Genomic DNA, 18,785 nt, shown 5'->3' on the forward strand with positions numbered 1-18,785 from the left:
CCTTCCCACACCGAACGCCCTCTTAGGCCCCTCCTCCAGAGCACTCCTGTGAACCCCACTATAGAGCTCCCCTTATGGACCCTCCCCTCCATTGCTCTCCCCCTCCCCCAGTCTGTGTCCTATGTACCTATATGCTTCCATCACCCCACACTCCCTCTCCCCTATAGCCCCCATACTCTGTTCCCTATAAGCCCTCATACTCCCCGTCCCCTATAGCTCCCCTATATCGGCCATCACTGTAGCTGCCTATAGATCCCTCATACCCGCAATTTCCCCTCAGATCTTATAGATCCTTTATAAGCTTCCCCCACAGCTTTCCCCTGTGTCCCCCCAGGCTCTATATATCTCCTAAAGCCACCACAGACCCCATCCAATGTCCCCCAGGGCGCCGTCCAGGTCAGCGAGCACTGCAAGAGATCCGCATGTACCAGAGCAGTACCCGCCTGCTTCTGCGCCCCGGCCCCTTTGCCCGTGTGGTGAGAACCCCCCCCACATCCCAAAATGAACACTCCTGCACTTCAAAATCCCTGGACACCCTGACTTCCCCCACAGAACCTCCCCAGCATCCCCCATGAACTCCCAAACTCCCCTGGGACCACACAGATCATCTCATATATCCATAAAATCTACTTTGGGACTCCCAAATCCCTCCAGGACTCCCCAGATCCACCCAGGACCTCCAGCATTCTCTGGGATGTCCCAGACTGTTCTGGATCCCCACTCCTGGGATCCCAAAATCCATTCCAGGACACCCCAGATCAACCCTCTTGGACCCTGCAACCTCCCCCAGAGCCTTCAAATCCACCCTGGGACCCTTCAGCTCCCCACATATACCCACCAACACTGTGACCCATCCCCATTCCCTGACAAACCCCAGGAAAAACCCCAGGTCCCAGGTATATATGGGTATAAGACTCCCCCATATACCCACCAGGACCCTTCAAACAATCTCTAGGACCTTCAAATCCAACCCTCAGATCCACACTGGGACCCCTGAAATTGAACCTGGACTCCAACCTCCTCTTGGGCCCTATCCCAAACACCCATTGGGACTCTTTAGTCCCCTCCAGACCCCTCCAAAACCCCAAACCACCCCCCGGGACTCCTCAGGACTATCCTCTTCCCCAGGCCCCACCCTCAACCCTGTTCCAGCCCTTGTACTCCTTGTCCTTGTTCCTTGTCCTCCCCATCCTCATGACATGGTGAGCCTGTACTCCATCAACATTCTTGCATAGCCCCCCAGTGTCCTTCTGTGGTTCCAGACATCCTTGTGTCTCACCACCTTCAGAGGCTGCATGGATTGGGTGTTCCCAGTGCCCCTCCCCCTGTGCTGGCACTGTCCCATGGGAGTGCCTCCAGGAGAGTGTCCCAGTGTTCCCATGCCCAAGGGTGTTCCCAAGATGTTCCCAGAGTGGTGCTTCCCCCCTGCCTCGCACCTGAGGTCTGAACAGGGTGTCCCCATCATGGTGTTCCCACATCCCGATTCCCCAGTGTATCCCCAGGTGTTCCTGTCCCCGGTGTTCCTGTCCCTGGGGTGTCCCCAAAGTGTCTCCAGGGTGACAAGGGTGTCCCCAGGTCCCTGAGATGTCCCCAGGGCAATGTCTTCATGTCTCCAGGGTGTTTCTAGGGTGGCGGCCCCAACCAGGGGTGATGCCCCCATAGTCCCTGAATGTTGTCCTGTTGTCCCCCCCACTCCCTGTGACCCCAATGCCCCCATGTACGCCCCTCCCCTTCTGCAGGTGCGGGAGCTCTGCCTACTCTTCACCCGCGGGGTTGATTACCGCTGGCAGCGTATGGCCCTGCTGGCGCTGCAGGAGGTAGGTGTCTGGGGACGCAGGCGTGGTGGAGCGGGGTCACAGAGGGGCTGGAGGGGTCCTATGGGTGCAGTGTGGGTGTCCAGGGGGCTTAAGGGGATGGGGAGGGGGACTGAGTGGGATCTCATGGGTGCTGAGAAGGTTTCCATAGGGGTTGGGGGAGAGGGTTCTGCAGGAGGGCCTGTGGATGCTGTGGATGTCTCTGGGGAGCTGGGGAGGTCCAGAAAGGTCTCTGGGTGCTTGGATGGGGTTGAGAGGTTTGTTGGGAGTGTCTGATGGGAGCTGAGGGGGAGTCTAGGAAAGTCACCATGGACTGCGGGGGGGGTCTGTGGGTTCTGGGACAGTGTTCCATGGATGTTGGGAGAGTCTCTGGGAGACCTCTGGGTGCTGGGGGCGGTCCCAGGGCTTTGGGACCTGGGGTTTTTCCTGGGGTTTGTCAGGGAGTGGGGATGGGTCACAGTGTCAGTCCTCCCTCACACATTTACAGGCACAGTGTGTTTCAGTCTCCCCAGTTGCCCGTGGGTGGGTTTGGGGGGTTGCTGCCCCCAGGGGGAGCTGTGGGGTTGGGGCATGCTGGGGGATTTTGGGGACCCTCCCTCAGGTTTTGGGACACAGGCAGCAGAGGCCTTCATCGTGCGGCTGCTGGAAGACGCGTACCTGTGCTCACTGCACGCCCGTCGAGTCACCCTGTTCCCCAAAGATCTGCAGCTGGCCCGGCGCCTGCGGGGAGTGGAGGGGGGTGGCATCTGAATGGAGACCCCCCTGAGCCCTTGCACAGAGGTTTAACCCCCCAGACCCCTGTACCAGGATTCCCACCCTAGGACTCTCTCCTGACAATCTCACACCTCTAATCTTACTGGGATCTCCTTTGGGACCATCATGCTTGGATCCACCCCCATGGGGTCTCCCAAGCTGAGGCCCCGTCCTGACATGCCTCATCAGATTTGGGATCCACCCCCCCAGGAACTGCCACGTGGACCCACCCCACAGACTCCCCCCTATTGGACCCCCACCTCAGGATACCCAACAACCCCTTCCAGGATCCATCCCAGGGTGGAGGTTTCCTTCCTTAGTCCAGCATCCCCCAGATTATTGAGGACCTCTACCCATGATCCCCTGGTACCTCCTCACCACAATACTAGTTCCAGGGGAACCTACCCAGGACCTCCACCATACTGGAGACCCAGTTCTGCTGCACCCCAATAAATGAATAAATGTTTGTGACCCCTAGGTGCTGTTGCCAGGAAGGATGGAGGGGATTTGGGGGTGAGGTATTCCAGTGGACAGCTCTGGAGGGGAGGAGAATCCACAGGGAGGAGGGCTCTGGGAGTATTTTGGGTGAGGGCACCTGGGATGGGGACCAGGAAAGTCTTAAGGCTTCAGGGGTTCCACTGATAGTGGTGGTGGGGGGGTCACCTAGGGGGCGGTGCTTAGGTGGTTTGCTTTCTGAGCAGGGTCAGGGCTTTAGGGGCGGTGCTTAGAGGTGGTTTGAAAGTGGGTAGGGCTGCCTGTGGAGGGCGGGGCTTAGGTACCGTTAATATGGAGTGGCCTGTAAGGGTGGGGCTCTGGAGGTCCCCCACCCATGGGTGGAGTTCTGGGGGTGGGGCTTCAGCGGGGTCCCCTCCATGGGGCGGGGCTTGGGACCATAATTAAGGAGTGGGGCTCTCGAGTGTTCCGGGTGCTCCCAGCCTGCTGTTCCTGCCGCTGCTGCTCAGGGCGCTGCCCCAGCAGGGGGGGGCTCTGCTCGGCCGCTGCTGTGCCTGCACCTGAGGACGCAGGAGCGACCCCAGGGCGGACCCCACCCAACCCCAACCCTGCCCTGGGGACCCCAAATCCCCCCCTTTCCTCATGCCTTGGAGATGCCTCCCGAACCTCAGAACCCAAAACCTACCCTGGGACCCCAAATCCCCTCAAACCTGGCCATCCCGGCCATCCTTGGGGTACCCTCTGAGCCCTGCAAACCTCAGAGACCCCAAATATCCCCCCCTAAAATCCCAGCTCAGCTCCCACTCACCTGGTTTGGGATACGCCCCAGTTTTGGGGTCCCCTCAGCGCTCTTTTTCCCCCAGACATGCTGGTGATGAGCTTGGTGGGGAATATTTTTGTTACTGAACCCTCAAAGGAAGTTAACTCAAATTGCGGACAGGACAGAAAATCGCTTTGACTAAAGCCCACTGTCTAACAACACTATAAGCAGCAGTACATTTGATGAGGAGGAAATCACGTTATAACCCTTAATTAAAGATGAAACCTTCAATGGTAGGGTCTACAAACTGTTACTAAAACAGTGCATTACACAGCAGCCAAGATAGCAAAGTTCCAGGAAAAGTATGGCAGACTTACATCAGAATTGGAAACTGGATATGTTTGGATAGTGCCTCTGGCAGAGGGTGACTGAATCATTTGTCTGAGGCAGAGGCCCAAGGCTTCTGGGGGCCAGAAGTATTTTTAATGGTGGGTGACCAGAGAAAACTTTGGTCTTTAACTCAGAGCACCACCTATAGGGCAGAAGGTTGGATCCATTAGAGAGGAATGATTTGCTTAGGATCAAGACCCCAGCCATAGATCATGGGACAGAGAATGTACAGAAGGAAGCATGTTTGCAACTGATGAATGACAGATGTTCCAGGACAACCCTCACCTACATCACTGGTTATCCAAGTATGCAGCTCACAAAGTTTGAGTTTTGCTGGATGTGATAAAACAGTGTGGCAGAATTACAGGATCACTTGAGGCAAGGGTTAACCCCACAGAGAGGAAGACAAGGAAAAGACCCTTAACATGGGAAGAGAGCTCTTAGGGACTAATTAACTATGGCAGAAAGATGGGTTTACTGAACGATTAGTAAACAGCACAACAATCAGGAGACTGGAATTGCAGCAAGGAAGTGGACTACCCATAAGGGAGCAGCAGGGTCCCAGTGCCAAATGGAATGCAGTGTGAGTGAAAGGATTGCAGAAAGGAATTTCTTGAGAAGAGATAAATTATCCAGTGCTATTCTGGACAATGTAGTGCTTGGAATGGAGTGGCTGGGGAAAAGAAAAGTTGCACTCCCTTGTCACAGGCAGAAAAAGGATGTGGATATGAGAAGGACAACTCATCCTTCTTGCAGGAGCAATCACTGCCAGCAGGAACCAAATTTGGTTCACACATTAACAAGTTCAACCTACAGGTGTAGTCACTTTTTATTTAAGCTATTAAGTATGGTAACTTAGAGCATGCATTCTACATCACACATACTTTCAGTTTTAAGTGTAATTAATTGAATATATCCAGGGATTTTACTTATTACCCAAATTAGATTACATTCCCAATATTATGTCCAAGGATTGCTCCCACCAAAAAGGTGCCATGATAGAGAGGTCATGGCTGGCTTTTAACTCCTCTGTGCAGCCTCTCATCAGCACCACAAACACTGGGGCTACATGCTTTCCTTTCTTTCCTATGGAAAAGAACATCTCATCATTCTTATCCAGGAGTTCATCATTCAAATGTGGATACCACCTCCAATATTATATATGCCCAAGGATTATTCTCATACAAGAACTGCCAGGTCATAAAGCTTTCACTGATCTTTATCCCCCTAGGGCAGCCTGTAATCTGCATCTAAACCACTGGGGCTACATGGTTTCCTTCCCAAAGTAAAGCACTAATTTTCTTTCAGGAGCTTTGTCCATTGGAGGTAAAGGCCAGCAAGACCCATCTGTCCACATTTTGTGTGGGAGCAATCCTTGGATGTATTCAGTATTGGAGGTGGTATCCAAATTTCAGTGATGAGCTCCTTAAAGATGAATGAAGCACATTTACAGGGGATGGAAAACATGTAGATCCATGGTTTAAAGTGTAGATTACATGCTGCCCCAGGGAGGTAGAATCCAGCAAGAGTTTTCTGACCTGATGTATTTTGTGTCATATATCCATCCTTGGATACTGGAATGTGGTATCCAAAGTAAGGTGGTGGACTCTTGAAGAGGATTAAAATGCTTTTCCATGGGAAGGAAAGGACATAACCCACTGTCTCTTGTGCAGTTATTCTTCCCAGGGGAGGTAAAGGCCACAAATACGTTTCTGCCCTAGATGATTTTGTGTTAGATAATCATTGGAAGTATTCCATATTGGAGCATGGCTCCAAATGCTGCAACTGTGCTCCTGAACATGAATGATAGTACCTTTCCTTGGGAAGGCAAACACATAATCCTGCTGATGGTGTTCAGATGACTTCACAGTGAAGGTAAAAGACAATAGCTTTTTGTTCTCACATTTTTTGTGTGGGAACAATCCTCAGACATTCAATATTGGAGGCTGAATCCAAATGTCAGAACTCAGACCCTGCATGTGAATGACAGTACCTTTCCGAGAAAAGTGAAACTCCCAATCCTAATGTTGATGCTACAGATGATCATCTGCCCCGTAGAGAGACATGCCAGCAAGACCTTTCTGTCCTGAAGCCTTTGTTTGGGAGCAATCCTTGGACATAATATTGGAAGTAGTATCCAAATATATTATACAAAATTGTGTGTTTGACCTCTGAAATGGAATGACAGTGCTTTTACATGGGATGAAAAGCAGCTAGCCACAGATTATAAAGTGGAGAGGGGAGAAAAATGCCAGCAAGACTTTTCTGCCCTAGTCTGTTTGGTGTGAGAGCAATCCCTAGATATATTCAATACTGGAACTTGTCTCCAAATGCTAGAACTAGGTTCTTCAACGTGAATGACCGTATCTATTCTTGTGAAAGGAAACACCTTGTCTGACTGATGGTGCTGCAGATGATCATCTTCCAGGTGAAGGCCAGCAAAATATTTTTGTCCTGAAACACTGTGACTAAGTGATTTATTTTCCAAGGAAAAGCAGTGTCATTCCCTTTCAGGAGCACATATGAAAAATTTGGAAACTACCTCTGCTAATGAGTATGTCCAAGGTTTGTTCCAACAGAATACATGCCTGGAGAAATAGGTCTTGCCTGCCTTTTCCTTCCCTGGGCAGACAATCATCTGCAGCACCAACAGTAGGACTAGATATTTCTCCTCCCAGGGAAATGTGCTTTCATTCACTTTCAGAGCCCAACCTCCTTAATTTGGTGCCAAGCTCAAAATTTGGATCCATCCAAGGATTGCTCCCACACAAAATGTTCCAGGACAGAAGGTCTTTATTTCCCCCGGGCAGCCTCTCATCTGCCCCTGAAACACTGGTTACCTGATGTCACACTATATTAGGAATGGCAAAAGTATGACACAGACTCTCTGGCATGGTTGCACAAGACAGCAAGTTTTATTCTTCCAGATCTTTTATGGACAATTCTGAGAAGGTCTGAAAAGGTAAAACTCTCATTGGTCATGAAACTAACACCATCATTGGACAGTTAGGAACAATACCTCTTGACCATTTCTTGCAAGTAAACAACAAGGTGACACCTGCCAAGGTTGTTTTCCTTCTCTAAGGCCTGATTGGATTCCTTCTTATGATTTCTCAGGCCAGAGTGAGAACTTTGTGTGACTTAGTTTCACACAGGCTCAAGCTAATGCCTGAAGCCTAAAAGTCTCTTATTTGACCACTGTCAGTTCCCATACCTTGAGGCATCATGAACCCATCGAGCCAGAAAAATCTCACCCCTGTGTGACCAGTCCAGACCCACCTGAGACACTTTAACCCTGGCAGCCCAATCCCCCTGTCCATTGTTGGGCTGCTCTTCAGTGCCTGACTCTTGGATCTGTGAGCACCCCCAGGAGGGACTTTCACAGCCAACTTCTACACCTGGGCAGTGATGTCTTGCCCCAGTCCAGCAGCCCCAATGGGTTTCCCTCTTTACTGCCAACTGTCCTTCTTACATCATTCCGGCCACCTCCACAGAGCATTTGCCACCATCCATGAGTCAGTACAGAAGCAGAGTGTGGGCCACTTCTCTTATTCAGCCATAACCCAAAGCCAGCTAGATGGCTTTAAGCTTTAAGGTCTGTAACCTGACTGGATCCATATTGTCCTTCAGTGGCTTCCACAAATTGTCATGTAGGACTCCATACAGCAGCTTTTGATGCATCCCTACAATAAGGCAAGAATCACCACTAAAGAGAGAGTGATGCTTCTCATTTTCTGGTAGCCAGAGCCTCCTTAGCATGTGCCACCTTCACCTCCTCCTCTTCTGATGATAATCTGAAACTTTTGCCTCTGGGACAGCTTGTAATGACTTCCAAGATCCCTTTCCCTTTGAACATCCAGCCTAGCACTGGCAGTTGGGTGCCAGTGGAAGCTGTGTTTTGGTGCCAATCACTTCTGAAACAGATGGAACCTCCTCATAAGCTGCCAGTATTTGTAGTGTGGTGTAGGACTGTAGCTGGTCTCTGATCCTTTGTATCCCAGACTCAAGAACCATAGGGTGGTCCTTTAACTTCCCTAGGTCCCTTCTGACAGAGGCTCCAGGATGGACCATTCTCCCTGGCTGCAGCATGGAGCACATCTTCCACATCCTGTCCTTTCCTTGACTGGTCCAACAGCTACTGTTGGAACAATCTCCTCTTTAATTTGTTCAAAAGCTTGTTGCTGTTAAGGACCCCACTTGAAATCAATCTTCTTCCATGTCACATAATAGAGAGGTTTACAATCTGACTGTAACTTCTCCAAAATACCACAGTGCCAGGAAAGCCTGTGTTTCCTTCCTGTTGGTCACTGGGGACATGGCTGCTATTTTGTTCACCACAACCACTGGAATCTGACAGCATCCATCTTGCTATTTCACTTCTAAAAACTTAACCTCTGGGCAGGTCCCTTGATTTTACCCTGCAAAACCAGCCTTCAGGAGGATCTGGATATCTTATCTCCTTTCTCAAAAGCTTCCTCTGCTGTGGCAGCACTCATACTGAAGTTCCAACATGTCCAGCATGGCAGCACTCAGTGATGGTGTGAGTTCATTCAGGCCATGACAGTCCACTGTCAGTGTCTGCTCTCCACGGGACTCAGGCAGAGGCCATGTGGGGCTACTGAAGGGTGAGTGAGTCTTGCTGAGCACACCCAGCTCTCCAGTCCATGGATCAGCTCATGGATGGGGTCCTGAAGTCCCAGTCGGTGCCACGTTGCCAATGGAACACTTGTGCTGGCCATCAGTACCTGCTTTTCTTCAACCCTCAGCAGTCCCACAGCAGAAGGGTCCTCTGAAAGGTCAAGCAAGGGACTCAACTATCTTAATTTTTGCTGTCTCCATAGCAGCTCTCCCAAAGCCCAATGATGTCCTTTTGGGTCCTTGAAATACCTCTCCTGAGGTGACCTATGCCAAGGATACATGGAGCCTCTAGGCCAGCGACAATGGAGTTTTTCTGCCACCCATGTCCAGTCAGGAGCACTTCAGCTTCCAGTACAGCCCCTGGTGGTATCCCCCTGTCATCCCAGAAACAGAGATGGATTCTGCATGATGGCATCAGGGTACATTGTGCACCTGTGTCAACTAAAGCCTTGTGCTCCTGTGGTTCTGCTGTGCCAGGCCATGGATCCATACAGTCCAATAGACCACACTGTTCTTTTCCCACACCTGACTGGAGCCAGGGCCCCTCTAGCTGTGATCACAGTACTCATTGCTCGCTTCTTGTAAATATGACCTGGAGGTACCTTCTAGAGGGTCAGAAGTAACATCAGCCTTTCAATTCTGCCTGAGGACTTGTCCAGTGGAAACTGAGTGGCATTTTTCCTTGAAGAGTTTTCTGCCTTTGAGACCCTTGTGAGACCCCTGTGAGACCCTCATGAGACCCCCATGAGAGACCCTTGTGTGAGAGACCTCATGTGCCCTCCAGCTACGTCCCATGACTCACCAGAGGGCATAAGCCCCCAGAAAAGGCAGGTAGAAATAGCGGTACTCAAGGACAATGGTGACAGTGACAGTAACAGCATTGCAGAACCAGCCAAAGGCCCTGAACTGCAACACAATGAGCCTGTATCCAGCAGGCGACTTGTAGGGGTACACCATCTGACCAGGATCAAAAAACTGCCTCTCCCCAAAGATAAACCCCACAAAGCCAAACACTATCTAAATACCTCATACCCCTCAAAACGGCCCCACTATTCCCCAAATACAGCTAGGGACAGGGGTCTCACCTGAACCTCACAATTATAAAACACCTGATGGGGGGTAAAAGAACTGAAAAAGAAGTACCTCCCTTCAGTGTGGGACACTTCTGCATCCCAAAATACCCCCCAAATACCCACATACCCTCCCCAAACTACCCAAATACAGGTGGGTGTGGGGGTCTCACCTGAGACTTGTAGATGAGCAGGGTGATGTGAGTGGTACACGCTCATGTACACAGAGAGCTTGATGGAGCCCCCCAGTCTGATGTGGCCATTGAGAGACCAAACCCTGTGGGTGCCCCAGAGAGACCCCCAAGTATACCTCACAGAGACCCTCCAAACGCTGTGTAGGGACCCCTGACGGCCCCACAAGACACACAGCTGCCCCCGTGCCCCCAGCCATCTCCCTATACCCCCCGTGGTACCTGTGATGGAAAAGCACTTGCCCAGCACGATGAGCATGAGGAGGAAAATGAGGGAGCTGACGAAGGGGGAGCAGCTGGCATGGGGACGTGGGGAGGGCTGGGCACTCACCTTCATCACACCCCCTACCCCCCACTTCATCACCCTTATACCTCCTGTACTCTCCCAAGCCCCTCATCACCTCCCATGATTTCAAAGTGCCCCTGTAGCCCCCCATAACCCCTATACTTCGCTGTGAAATGCCCCCCAAACCCACTCAGAACCCCCAGCCCCACCAAATCTCAATATGCCCCTCAGACCTCGACACCTCCCAATCTCTGAAGATCCCCCAAATCCCAGTATAACTTCCACAGACGCCAATGTTCTCCAGCCTCCAGACCCTCATATACGTGCCCATCTCAATGCACCCCCAACCACCATAACTCCCCATATACCCTCAGACGCTGATGTACACCAATCCCTTCAGCCCCTCCAGACCACGCGGACCCCAATAAGCCCTCTCAGACCCCATAACTCCCAAGATTCACCCCGATCTCGATGCACACCAGTCTCCCTCCCATTGCCTTTCCCCCCCCGGCCGCGGCCGCACGGAATTCATCAGCCGAGAGGTGCCGCGTCCAGAAGGAATCCCCGTTGCTCAGCGCCATCTCGTACTCCGCTCCAGCCCATGGCTCTGCGGAGGCCGGGGGTCTCCCGGGGGGGGAGATGGGGGTGCTCCCCCCGCGTTTGCTGAGGGCTACGCACTACCAGCGCTCGTGCACGGAGCGGAAGCTGCGGCCGCTGCACAGCACAGTCCCTGCAGCTCTCCCCCCCCCACAATAATTCACCCAGTCCCCGCAGCCCCCCAAATCCCCCGAGCCCGTTTATAACCCCCTCTCCAGACCCAAATATGCCCCCCCATCCTGATGCACCCCCACTCTCGTTCCCCATGCTCCCGACAGGGTCCGCCCTGAGCACTGCCCCCGCCCCCTCCCACAGGCCCCGCCCCCAGACCCCGGCGCCGCACGGGCCCCGCCCCCACAGACCACGCCCCCGGCACGGGACACGTCCTCATGCAGGCCACGCCCCCAGGCAAAGCCACGCCCCCAGGCAAAGCCACGCCCCTGCGCTGTATTGGGGCGGCGCCTCCGTCCCGTTACAACCCAATGGAACCCAGCACTGCCCAGTACAGTCCAGTATAACTCAGTACAACTCAGCAAAGCCCAGTATAGGCCAATATAATCCAGTATAAGAGAGTATAACCCAGTACAGCCCAGTATTTCCCCCGAAGGAACCAAAACCAGGTGGTTCAGTCTGAGGAACGGGAAGAGGAACAAAGAGCAGCATGTGGCAGCGGGGCGATGGGGCTGGGGGCGGGAGAAGAGGTTTGGGTGTCCCAGTGTGATAAATGTGGCATTGGATAAAAATTTGTGAAGGAGAATAAAGAAATATATGTTATATTTATAATAATGTAAAGATATAAAATATAGTATGATCTAAAGATTCCTTCCCGAGTCAGGTGGTAACGATCCAGGGCGACACTTATCAGCCCCAGATAAAGAGCAGGACCACAGGCAATCAAGCCAGACAATGAGAGTAGCCCGGCTGAGATATCCATCTGCTTCGAACCCAACCTGGACACTCCACCCTGGGAGTCCAACCAAAAGATGCAATCAGAAGACACTCAGAACCATTCGCATGTGAAAGGACTCTGCCCAGTTGACTATCGACTCAGCTCGATGGATCCGGGAAATCTATTCAACCGCACATCTGGACTCTTTGTTGGACTGTGCCCACTCCGGGTTTTGCCTCAGGATACGAAAATCCTTATAAAAACCCCGGACTGCAATCCCTCCTTTGTGGATTTGGGAAAATCTGTACCTCTGGGTGCAGACCCCTGTCGACCCAGCACTGCGCTGATTTATTTATTGTGTTTTTTTCTCTCGTTGCTTATGATTGGAATTGTTTTATAACAAATTGCTTTTTATATTAACCTTATTTTGCTATTACGTTTATAACACCAGGGACCCCCCAGACTCCAGGGGGTTGTACCTGGGGGTGACCCCGCTGTGTGGCCTCGTACCCTTCCCACCCTCCCGGGGACCCCTAAATCCATCCAGGCAGGGGTCTCCCCCACCCACATCACAGGGAGCTGGGTGGGGCAGTGTGACAAAAAGCGATACCCCAAACTTCCCCTTTCTTACCCGAAAATCAACCAAAGCAAAGGCAGTGGCACAGTGGGAACTTGATGGGGACCAGGTGTTCCCCAAAACCCCTGGGGACTGGGGTGGGGCGAGGGGTCCTTGGGATGCGTGGAGGATCTTTGTCCCTGAGGAAGGTTCCTGGGCCCTGACGGGGGTCCCTGTGGTGGATCTACCTGGTTGTGGACGGAGGGATCTCTGGGCCCTGAAGGGAATCCTTGGAGTGTGTGCATGGGTCCCTGAGGTGCAGACAAGGAGTCCTTGGACCCTGAGTGGGGATCCTGGGGTTCAGGTGGTCTCTGGGATGTGGATGAGGCATCCCTGGGCTCTGAGTGGGGGCTTTGGGATGGTGGTGGGGTCTCTGGGTTGCGAGGGGGGTCTCTGTGGTACCGAGGACATGCTTTATCCCACTCTCTCCCCCACTGCATCCAGGATCTCCCCAGGGTGTATCAGGATGTGCACCTCACTGCTGGTGATGCTGGTGACACTGGTGATGGTGCCTGCAGGGGTCTCTCCCTATGGCTTCCGCAACTGCATCCAGGCACCATGGGACCCTGGGCTGTTCTGCTGCATCCAGCGCTTCCTGAGCACCGTGGGGGCTGCAGTGGACAACCTCCTTTCCACTGCCACATCCCTCAACCTCTCCATCAACATCTTGTGCCAGGTGCCCCCCGGTGCCTTTGCCCACCTGCCGTGACTCTACACCCTTGTTCTGACCCACAACCAGCTGGAACTCCTGTCCCCGGGGGCTTTCTGGGGCCTGTCAGCACTGGCCCACCTAGACCTGGCCCACAACAACATGTCAGTGCTGGCCACAGGTGTGTTCACCGGGCTGGGCAACCTGCGCACACTGCGGCTGGACCACAACCCTCTGCAGAAGGTGGCCCCCAGGGCTTTCTGGCCACTGACCACACTCAGCACACTCTGGCTTTGGGGTGGCCAGCTCAGTGCACTGGAGCCTGTGGCCATGGCCATGGGGCATCTGACACACCTGGACCTGCTCGACCTGTGTGGCAACATGCTGTCGACACTGGGCCCAGGGCTGCCGCCCACACTGAGGGTCCTGCGCCTCTACAACAACTCCCTGGGAGCTCTTTCAGGGGCCTCCCCTGGGGTGATGCCCCCAGGGCTGCGTGTGCTCGACCTATCCTACAACATCTCTGACGCTGTGCCGCTCGCTTGCCTGTGCCTGCACAACCTAACACACCTACACCTGGCTGGGAGCCCGCTGGACGTGGTGCAGCTGCTGCGCACGGTGTGATGCTGTGCTGGTTTTTATTGCCCATGACCAACAACTCCAGGATCTGCTTTGGCGATGTGGGCCGGGTGAGAACGGGCACAGAGATCAGCACCCCAGATGCGGCACCCAGACACCCCAACACAAGCAGCCCCAGGCACTTGGGGTGAGGCATCCTGCAGCTCTGCAGGCCCTGTGACAACCTGGGGTCACATCTGCTGCCAGCCAGGAGTTGTGCAGGTGGCACCCCGGGATCTTCACACCCCCAGTGTCCCCAGGACCGGAAAGAGAGTAGTGGAGGGGGAGAGGAGGGAAGGGGAGTTTCCTGCAGCGGCCCCTGGCACAGGGGTCACTCCCAGGCTGGGCTGGAATGAGGCAATGCTCATCACCCTCCCTGCTCCCCTTTAGGGCAATTTTTCTCCCTGTCTCAGCCTCTTCAATGCAACGGAGACAAAAGGAGCTGCCAAACCAGCACTGCTATGATGCAGAGGTCACCCTTGAACCTTCCCCTGAACAAGCTCTAAGTCTCTCCCCATGAGGAGTTTCTGCTTCCAGACCTTCCCATTCCTCTTGTTTGCATCCATCTTCCAACGCCCCTTTGAAGCCTCCCCACCAGCATGGCCATCCTAGTTTCAGCCAGGACAGAGCCACTAAAATAGAGTTAAATATTTTTTGCAGCAGCTGACAGGTGTTGCTGTGGGCATTTCTAGGTCATTCAATACCATCTTATTTGCCAGGGGTAAGGGAAAAGGACTCTTCCTCGCTTCTGAGAGGAACGAGTTCCTTCTTTGAGGAGAAAGCATGGCAAGTGAAACAGTCAGTATTGTCACAGACTTTCTATGTAGAATCTTTATCTTATACCTTTTGTCATTAATACTGTTTCTGTTACTGTTTGTTTTCCTATTTCATTGCTGTTTCCAGTAAACTGTACTTGTGTCAAACTGTGATCTTTGCCTTTTGTGCTTCCAGCTGGAGGGGACAGGGAAGCAAAAGCCAGTGTGTTTTCAGTATAAGCATTAAAGTATGGAATACTGTTCTTAAAACATGACAGCTTTAATTACTGCCCAATGTGAGGCACAAAGGGTTGAGATAACAGACCTGTCTAGAGCCGGCTGAAAACAAATGTAATTTAAACCTTCGTTGTATTATGTGCAGAGCCACTGGTCGCAATTGTCGAGATGAAGAACGAGGCATGGGACCACCATGCTTTGAGATGATTTATTGCTCAAGTAAGCTAGATAAGATGTCAGTCTGAAGGTGTGAGATTTAGAGGAGCAACAAGTCAGCCATGGCTCAAGGTAGTCACAGGTTTCTTTTTATTTTTGTTTTTATTTATTTTTTATTTATTCTTTATTACTTTTTATTATTTTAATTTTTATTCTATTTTTATTTTATTTAATATTTTTATTTTATTTAATATTTTTATTTTATTTAATTAATGCATTTATTTATTAATAACTTTTATTTATTTGTTTTGCATTTATTTTATTTAATAAATTTTCACTTATTAACCTATCACCTTTGCTTAATTTTGCTGCACTGCCTCTGTCTCTTAGCCAATAAGCTGACACGTCACGTACTCATACACACACATCTATTACAGCTTCTAGATCTCTAGCCTACTCTGTAAGTCAAGTTATTGCAGTTCAAACTATTTTACTTAATATAATTTCTTACTTGCTTAGGACATATTCTTACTTATAACTACAGAGACATAAGTTTATAATTTCTCTACTTAATGTTTGTGAACCTTTATCATTACATTAATGCAAGCTTTGTCCAAGGCTGCAGATTGAACCCTTCAGCATCTGTGGAAGTTTCTATTTTTCCATTTCTCACAACAATGTTACTCAGTCTGTTCACGTGGGTGTAGTACCTAACCCTGTATGCATTCCCATGTGTTCTTTTTCAGAAGGAAGAGGGATCAGGACTGCTTTGTTGCAGTACTGTGGGATATCAGTTTATGACATGGTGACATCAAGGGCAGTGAGGGTCGTTTGGGATGTGTCTTCAGTGCTGCTCTCCTTGCCTTGGGTGCTACCTCTGGGACTCCATTAATAATCCTACTCAGCCCATGGGGGGAACAGGGGAGGATGACTTTCCCCAGCCTTTCATTCCCTTTTCCTCCTTCAGGCCTGTTACAGCAAGAATTTTGAGAATTCTGAATTCCCTTTGGGTGTTAAGGAAAGTATGTTTAACCCTAACCCAGGTCTCTTGAGTGTGGTCCGCACCATGTTTAAAATTACGAAAGAAATTTTTTGAAAGGCCATTCAGAGATCTTCCCTGAGGGGGGATAGTCAGGAGTGGTATGAAATGTGGGAGGACATGGGCCAGTGTTTGGAGGATTTGTCTGCTCCAATAGTTTGGAAATTCACCCCTGAACAACTAGAGGACCCTGGTAAAGTGATAAAACGTAGGGAAGAAAAATGCTGTAGTGACTGACTCCAGAGAGGCACAAAGTTATGCAATGTGCTGGGCCCTGGCTACTATTTACCAGCCACTGTTCATCACTGGACAGCACCCTCAGGGGGAGGAGAAGGAGGAGGAAAGCAGAGCAAGAGGCACCTTGGGCAGTCCAATTGCAGCTGAACCAGAGGAACAACTTGTGCTGCGAGCAGTTGCTGCTATACAGAAGAAATACAAGACCACATCAGTTTGTTGAGTGAGGGATGAAGAGGAAGCAGGGTCCTTACAACAGGAGGAAGATCCAGATGAGGTCCAGGGCACACAGTCCATGTGGCAGAAGTTTGTATGGAGCGTGCCATTGTATACCATCACTGGCAGTGATGTCAATGGAAGAAGGAAAGCAAACAGTGCTGCAGCTTTGGCAATATGAAGATCCTCTTTTCTTCTCCCTACCGACCTATGCATTGGTTGTGGAAAAAGATGTCCAAAACTGCAGACAGATTTGAAAGACTCAAGCAAACTAGAGAGGAAATGTCCCATGTCCTGCCAGTATGGACCAGAGTCTCTGCTATTGGGAGCAGCCAAAATCCTGCTCAGGAGAGGGGAGACACACTATGAAGTAACCTGTGGTTTTAACTGTATGACCATGGAGAAGACATGAGGAAGTGGGATTGAAAACCCATCTCTGCCCCAGCAGCACAGGTGAGTTGAGAGGAAGAACACCACCAAAGAAAACTTGTCAAGGATAAATCTGCTCCAGTTTCCAGTGGGCAAGTCCTCAGACAGAATAGAAGGGCTGATGTTACTTCTGATCGTTTTGAAAGGACTTCCAGGTGATATTTACAAGAAGTGAACAATGAGTACTGTGACCGGAACTAAAGGGGCCCTGGGTCCAGTCAAGTGGAGGAAATGGACCATCGGATCTATTGGGGAATGCGGATCTGATGGCTAGTACAGCAGAAACACAAGACCATAAGGCTTTATTTGACACCAGCACCAATGTACCCAGATGCCATCAATATCTCAAGGGGTAGAATCCATTTCTATTTCTGGGATGACAGGGGAATCCCAGCAGCTGACCAACTGGAAATGAAGGGCAAAACCACCTCATTGTGACTGGCCCAGTGGCCCCATGTATACTTTGCAGGGCTCACCTCAGGAGAGGATATTGTAGGGATACATCAGAAAACAGAAAGCAGCCCTGTGAAGTCTTGTGTGATGAGTCACAGAAGTTACCGAGAGACAAGGTAGGTGGATCAAGTCAGCCCACAGAGGTGAAAGCTGTCCAACCGGCTTTGGATATTGCTGGATATCACTGAATGAGAGAAATGGCCACTGACTCGTGCATAGCATCAAATGCTCTGTGGAGGTGGTTAGACAATGGAAAAAGACCAATTGGCAGCACAGAGGGAAACCCATCTGGGTTATGGAATTGTAGCAAGATATCGCTGCCTGGGTAGAGAAGTTCGCTGTGAAAGTCCATCCTGTGGATGTTGGCTAGTGAAGAGCATCACAACAGTGGGCAGGGAAGGGGCTGCCAGGATTAAAGTGTCTCAGGTAGGTCAGGACTAGCCATACAAGGGTGAGTTATTTCTGACTCAGTGGGCCCCTTAGGCCACTGTTTCATTTCAAACATTTCAGATGTTTAGGCATCTGAGGTCATCAGGGAAGAGATGTATCACACAGCATTGTGACTGAAGGGTGGACTTAATCATGGACACTATATCCTGGGTAATCCATGACTGTGAAACGTGCTGAGATCAAGCAGGGCCAAGCAGCTAAAGCCCCTGTGCTGTGGGGGATGATGGTCGAAATATAAATCTGGGGAGGCCTGGCAGATCAATTGCATCACACTGCCACAACCTCTCCACAGCAAGAGTTACATGCTGACAGTGGTAGAAAGCATGACTGCATGGCTGGAGACCCATCCCCAGGCATTACACCACTGCCTGGAACACCACGTGGACCCTTGAAAAACAAGCCCTGTGGCAACATGGCAGCACTGAAAGAATTGACTCAAACAATGAGACTTACTTCAAAAACAGCCTCCTGAACACCTGGGCCAGAGAGCACAGCATTGAGTGGGTGTACCACATTCCCACCAGCCCTGGGAAAGCTGAATGGTACAATGGACTTGAAAGCAGTGGGTGGTGGGACCTTTGAACATTAGGATCTCCACTTGGCGAAGGCCACCTGGTCAGTGAACACCTACCAGGCTCTACCAATCGAGCTGGTCGCACCCAAACAAAACATCCACAAACTGCAGAAGGGGATCAAGTTCCTGTGGTGCATATGAGAAATGGGTTAGGGAAAACTGTTTGGATCAGTCCTGCCTTAAGCAGAGGCAAACCCATCCATATGAATGTCTTTGCTCAAGAACCTTGGTGCATTTTGTGGGTAATGCAGGAGGATTTGACTTTGAGTGAGAATAGTCTGTGATGTTGAATTGCAAAACATTGGGTGCTGAATGACACTGCCACTGTGTGCCATAAGTCCCATAGCCAATGAGGATGGATGGCTCCAGATACATCAGTCCTGAGCTTCCGATGCTGCAACCAGCCAATAGCACCACAGCCCTCCTGCCCTGGGAGACATCTAGGACACACAAAATCAGAGCCATGGACTACATGAACTCAGCAGACGAAAGAGGAGTAGATACTGAAGAGGGAAGGG

The 18,785-nt window shown here is 51.1% G+C and overlaps 2 protein-coding genes and 1 long non-coding RNA gene across 3 annotated transcripts; 2 read left to right on the forward strand and 1 right to left on the reverse strand.

Annotated features, from left to right (window-relative positions):
• The first annotated feature begins 6 nt into the window (after window positions 1-6).
• CENPA (centromere protein A) lies at window positions 7-3,044 on the forward strand. The gene is made up of 3 exons (XM_015616179.2): window positions 7-476; window positions 1,740-1,817; window positions 2,430-3,044. Exons 1-3 carry the CDS (start codon window positions 423-425, stop codon window positions 2,562-2,564), a joined length of 267 nt encoding a protein of 88 aa, XP_015471665.1. The 5' UTR covers window positions 7-422; the 3' UTR covers window positions 2,565-3,044.
• Window positions 3,045-8,965: 5,921 nt separating this feature from the next.
• On the reverse strand, window positions 8,966-11,127 carry LOC109022417. Its single transcript, XR_002001274.1, has 3 exons — window positions 10,292-11,127; window positions 10,052-10,155; window positions 8,966-9,182 (listed from the first exon to the last, which is right to left on the reverse strand). It is a non-coding gene; the product is annotated as an uncharacterized LOC109022417 (long non-coding RNA).
• A 1,656-nt stretch (window positions 11,128-12,783) lies between these two features.
• On the forward strand, window positions 12,784-13,730 carry LOC107198910 (chondroadherin-like protein). Its single transcript, XM_015616180.3, is given in 1 exon segment — window positions 12,784-13,730. A coding segment is annotated over 1 exon segment (915 nt). The 5' UTR covers window positions 12,784-12,815.
• Window positions 13,731-18,785: the final 5,055 nt, after the last annotated feature.

The sequence above is a fragment of the Parus major genome, unplaced genomic scaffold, assembly GCF_001522545.3.
Source record: "Parus major isolate Abel unplaced genomic scaffold, Parus_major1.1 Scaffold370, whole genome shotgun sequence".
NCBI classification, from domain to species: domain Eukaryota; kingdom Metazoa; phylum Chordata; class Aves; order Passeriformes; family Paridae; genus Parus; species Parus major.

Excerpts from the sequence above, each read along its gene's own strand:
- CENPA (XM_015616179.2), top strand. The coding sequence starts at position 423 with ATGTACCAGAGCAGTACCCGCCTGCTTCTGCGCCCCGGCCCCTTTGCC. Across the intron at positions 477-1,739 it reads CCGGCCCCTTTGCCCGTGTG|GTGCGGGAGCTCTGCCTACT; the intron begins GTGAGAACCCCC and ends CCCCTTCTGCAG. Across the intron at positions 1,818-2,429 it reads CCCTGCTGGCGCTGCAGGAG|GCAGCAGAGGCCTTCATCGT; the intron begins GTAGGTGTCTGG and ends TTTGGGACACAG.